Source organism: Chionomys nivalis, chromosome 16 (genome assembly GCF_950005125.1).
Source record: "Chionomys nivalis chromosome 16, mChiNiv1.1, whole genome shotgun sequence".
Classification (NCBI taxonomy): domain Eukaryota; kingdom Metazoa; phylum Chordata; class Mammalia; order Rodentia; family Cricetidae; genus Chionomys; species Chionomys nivalis.
Genome location: NC_080101.1, coordinates 47,287,273 through 47,292,348, shown reverse-complemented (window position 1 = coordinate 47,292,348; position 5,076 = coordinate 47,287,273). Strand labels below are relative to the sequence as shown.

Genomic DNA, 5,076 nt, shown 5'->3' with positions numbered 1-5,076 from the left:
CCAGTTTTACCATTTTAAGCACTGTGCTCATTTAGCCAAATGCCCCACCTTAACATCAGTTGTACTCTTAATACTATAGTTAGTGCCAAAAGAACGCTTGTGTTTTCTTGACACAAGTGGCTTTCCTGTAACCACTGTAACTACTTTGTGATTTTTCAAGCACACTCTCTACGGGTACCCAGGCCACTGGCTTCATGGACAACTTCTGACAAAGTTAAAAGCGACACCAGGTAGCGACATACTTTTTTATTAAGTAACCTTTACAACACTTGCAGACCACGGGTGGACTCGGCTCCCCCACTCTCCTTGCTTTGATAAATATACAAGCTTTGTTACAAAAATAATACAAAAATGTTGGAACCAATCTACTATGCTCCAGAAATCTGATCAATTCTTATCCAGTATCCAAAGTCAAGATAAAAAAGCAGGCTGTTAACTTACTCCACATCATTTCACTAATTCTCCAGTCCTCAAAACACGCCCTTCATTTCCAGCCAGTGTCTCCGTCGTGGGAAGAGCATTAATTCGCAGTCCAGCACTGACTCAAACCCGCCCCTTCAATCTCAAGCTCGACGACGGCAGGGGCCACCGCCTGCACCGTGCACAACTTAACCCTCAGTACAGACAGTCCTAGCTTGGCACAGCAGGTCCAGCGGGGAGCTTCTACTTCTTCCTCTTCCCACCCTGATGCGGCGCTCCTTTCTTCTTGCCGCCGAAAGCAGGCCTGGAAGGCTTCCGGCCTCCCAGGCCGCCTTTCCTCTTCTCTTCCTGGCCCGGCGGTCCGCTGTTTCTCTTGCCCGAGGGTCCCTGCCGGCCCCCCTTTCTCCTGCCCTTCTGGCCCATTTTCCTCCTCTTGGCAGCCTCTTCTTGGTCCTCTTCCCTCATCTGCTTGTTGGTGGCCCTCGTCACGTCCAGCTGAGGCTTCTTGCTGTTCATGACTCGGAGGAGCTCCAACTGGCTCTTTTTCTCGGCAGCAAAGTCCCCAAAGAGGGGCTGAAACTTCCTCTTCTTGCCGGTGCCCCGGGGAGCCTTCTCCTTGGGGAGGCGCTCCTGGAAGCGTCCCACCGAAGCGGTGGAGACCTTGGCCACTTGCATGGCGCGGCCCAGCTCCTCCTTGCTCTGGTGTCCCGTCGGGTGCAGGCCGGCTGAGCTGGGCATCTGCATCTTGTGCGCTCGGGCCAGGTTCCGCAGCCGGTTCAGCTCGTTCTTCGCCACGCGTTCCTTCTTGGCCTGAATCCGCTTGGCGAACTGGTCTTCCATGGGGTCGGCGCCCCCAGGCACCTCGATCAGCCATTCCTTGGTGTCGTCCCGGGCGCGCTTATAGCCCCAGCGGCGGCGCCACTGGCCACTCACCTCGTCCCACACGAGGTTGGTCTTCTTCTTGGGACGGATGCCCTTCAGGCGGGCGAACTGCTGCCAGCGGGTGAGCGGCCGCGGCCGGGGCAGCGGCTTCTCGCGGGGCAGGCGCGTGAGCGGCTCGGGCAAGCGCGCGACCACCGCCTCCTCCACGCGCTCGGTCGGCAGCTGCCACAGCTGGTTGATGAGCAGCTGCGTGTTGTCCCGCGCCAGGGCCCGCAGCTCGGCCTCCGGCGAGGGCCCGGCCTGGCGCAGCACCGTCGGGGGGTTGCGGTCCGAAGCCAGCAGGTTGCCCAGGTCGAACTCCAGCTCCAGGTCCTTGTGCACCGTGATGCGCTGCAGCTTCTCCGCCTCCTCCCGCTCCGCCTTAGCCAGCAGCTCCTCCACGCTCTGGCTCTCCATGGCTGCCGCTACGGCGTTCGGGTTCCTTGCTTTGGGGCAGCCGCACAAAACAGCTTCGCTACAGCAGCAGCCAAAGAACCGGCAACCACGTGCGGACGTCCGGACTCGTAATCCGGAAGACAGATGTTCACTTCCGGGGTCCCCGGAAGCTGCTCACAGTTGGGCGGCTAGGGAAAGGCCTGCAGAGGGCGGCATTGGCGAGCTGATGGGCTTGGAGGCGGGACCTGGTCTCGTAACCGGACGTGGGCGGACCGGCTCGGGGGCGTGGTTGTCTGAGGCCTAACCAGCGCTGGGCCTGGCTGGGACTACGTTTCCCAGCATGCTGCGGGGCAGGGGGCGGTCGCGGTAGGACGCGGGCTGCTCAAGCTCCGGGGACTGCAAGCACCGCAGCTTCCTGACGGAGCTTGCGGACAAATCCATTAGGAAAGTGTTTGAATTCCGCGGCTAAATCCATTACAAAGGTGTTTGGCGGCCGGGCGGAGTTCCAGGACAAAGGGAGTTCCAGGACAGGCTCCAAAGCTACAGAGAAACCCTGTCTCGAAAAACAAAAAACAAAACAAAACAAAAAAAACAAAGGTGTTTGGCTAATCAGCATTTCCTGGGGCGAGACAATCCCCCCCCCCCATGGTCAGTTTGCGATTTAGGGCTGGCAGACTGTGCCGAGCGTCCGCGGACCCCAGGTTGCTGAGGACTCTCATTCCTCTCTGGGCAGAATGCTGACCTCTGCAGGTTGTATGACCTGGGCTCTGATTCCGGCTGTGCCACCGTTTGATCCTGGGATGTTTAGTTAGGCCTGGAAAAGCATGAAAGATCTCTAATAATAGTATTTCATATCCAGTATTTCATATCCAGTATTTTTTTTTTTTCGAGACAGGGTTTCTCTATAGTTATTGATGCCTGTCCTGGAGCTAGCTCTTGTAGACCAGGCTGGCCTCGAACTCACAGAGATCCGCCTGTCTCCCGAGTGCCGGGATTAAAGGCGTGCACCACCACCGCCCGGCCCAGAACTCTTTTAAAGGTAGATGTGTTGCTACACATTAAAGAAGGCTTAAAGTCAGTGAAAACCAAATAGCAGATTTTATCCAATGGTCATGGTGGCTTGGGGAGTTGAGTTGGTATTATAGCCTGATTCATTTTACTAGTAATTGCCATCAACTTCCATAGGTTTTACCTCAGTTCTGTTCGGTGATAAATATGAAACCTTAATTAGTAACCGATACACAGGAAATAAATGAGATCTACTGTTGTTTCTGCTAAATCTAGCCAAAGCAAACTTTTTTGCATATGGCAGAATCATGCTTATTCTTGGTCCTGTATGCTTATCATCTGGCTTCAAGTCACTCTGGAAAATTCTGTCAGAACAATCCTCCGCAGACTTGCTTCCCACCCCACTCTTTCCATTTTAGCTATCTCCAGAGATTCAGGCATCTTTCTCAAGAAATGCAAAATGAGATGCAGCTGCAGAAAGAACAGCCCTTAGAGGTTTGTGGCCGCTTTGTGACATTTCTCACGAACAGATGTGAAGAGAGATTTCCTGTTTTTTGTTCCAACCTCACTCCAAAGTGGAACAAGAGGGTTAAAGACGCACTGGCCCGAGCTCCCAGAGGCCTGGAGATATGAACAAAGGGGTCAAGGCCTTGTTGGGGAAACCCACAGAATCAGCTGACCCGAGCTAGTGGGCGCTCATTGTCTCCGGACTGACAAATGGGTAACCTGCATAGGGCCTAACTAGGCCTCCTGAATGCAGGTGACAATGGCCTCTCTTGGACAGTATGTGGGGCCACTGGCAGTGGGACCAGGTGCATGAACTGTGGGAGCCCACATGTGACTCAGTTTCCATCTGGAGTCATTTTTGCCTTAAAGAAGTCGTTTGAGTTCAAGCTTGCTTGCTCTGCTTTTTCCAATAACCTTGAGGGCTCTGAGAGACTTCTGATTTAGCTCATGGGAAAGAGCATTTTGCCCATGAGAAAAGAACACACGATCTAGTAGAAAGGATACTGCTGATGCCAAACCTCAGGAACATCAAGATAGAAGTGAGGCTGCTTCCGAGCAGCAAGTGCACGTTAGAGAGGAGGCTGCTCACTCAAGGACAGGGATGGTCTTGTGGTTAGATATTGACTGACTGACTGTGCTGTGCTTTGTTCTGCTTTTATATATAAGCAAGTTCTGAAATAAACATGGGGCTGTTTGGCTGCTTCGGCATGACCAGACAGACCTCCGGATTTTATCCTGTCTTCTGTTTCTTCTGACTTTTCTTTGGCCTCGAGGATCCCCTATCCAGGAACCCTGGCTGACCTCGCAGGAGCTGGCTTCTACAATGAACTGACTGTGTGGAGCCCATTCGCTATGGAGAGATACCTTTGCTCAGCTTAGACACGGGTGGGGGGTGAGGGGCTATGTTAGGGGGTTGATCCTTCTTCAATGAGGTGACAGGACGGACTTAGTGACTTACCTGACTTCTCAGTGGAGGCCTTACCCTCTCTGAGGAGTGGATGGGGGTGGGGGTAGCAGAAGGAGAGGAGGGAGAGGGAACTGAGATTGATATGAAAAAATAAATTAATGAAAAACATTAAGATTATTAAAAAAGAGGGTTAAAGACATGAAATTGATACCTCTCACCATCTCTCAACGTGGGGTTACTTTGGTCAGTACAACTAGTACTGAGCAATTTTATCAGTTTTTAATATCACATTAACTTAGATTTGCTTCCTACTTAGAACATGAAACTAAGTAACTAGTTTAATTGTGTGTATGGGTATATGAGTGCTGTTGCACATATGTGAAGGTCAGAGGTCAATTTGTTGGGTGTTTGGAATTGAACTCAGGTTGTCAGGTTTGGTAGCAAGTGCCTTTACGAGCCATCTTGTTGGCCCTTGCTTTCTCAATGCTGATTCGTTTCTTTGTTTTTGATGGTGGGAATTAAGGATGATCCAACCAGTTTTTAGTTCTTCAGTGAGCATTTGTTTTTCTTCTCTGAATATTTTTGTCCAATAAATCCAGTATACCAGTTACTTTGATGAAATATTAGCTGAGGGCTCTTAAACGACTTAAGTGATTTCCACATGGCTCATTCTTACTGATTCATAATTTTATGTTGGAGGTACTTCAATGAAGAACTTTTTAATTAATTTTTGTGCATCCTATGTGCATGCATGTGGGGAGCATGTGTGTGTGTGTAGGCCATAGGACACTGGTTCTCAACCTTCCTAATGCTGCAACCTTTTAATGCAGTTCCTTATGTTGTGGTGACCCCCATAAAATTATTTGTTGCTACTTCATGACTGTACTTTTGCTACTGTTATGAATCATAATGTAAAT

At 51.0% G+C, this 5,076-nt stretch overlaps 1 protein-coding gene across 1 annotated transcript; it reads right to left on the bottom strand.

The window, feature by feature from the left end:
• Positions 1 to 231: 231 nt before the first annotated feature.
• Rrs1 (ribosome biogenesis regulator 1 homolog) lies at positions 232 to 1,863 on the bottom strand. Its single transcript, XM_057790693.1, has one exon. The coding sequence runs from the start codon at positions 1,756 to 1,758 to the stop codon at positions 664 to 666; it is 1,095 nt and encodes a 364-aa protein (XP_057646676.1). The 5' UTR covers positions 1,759 to 1,863; the 3' UTR covers positions 232 to 663.
• Positions 1,864 to 5,076: the final 3,213 nt, after the last annotated feature.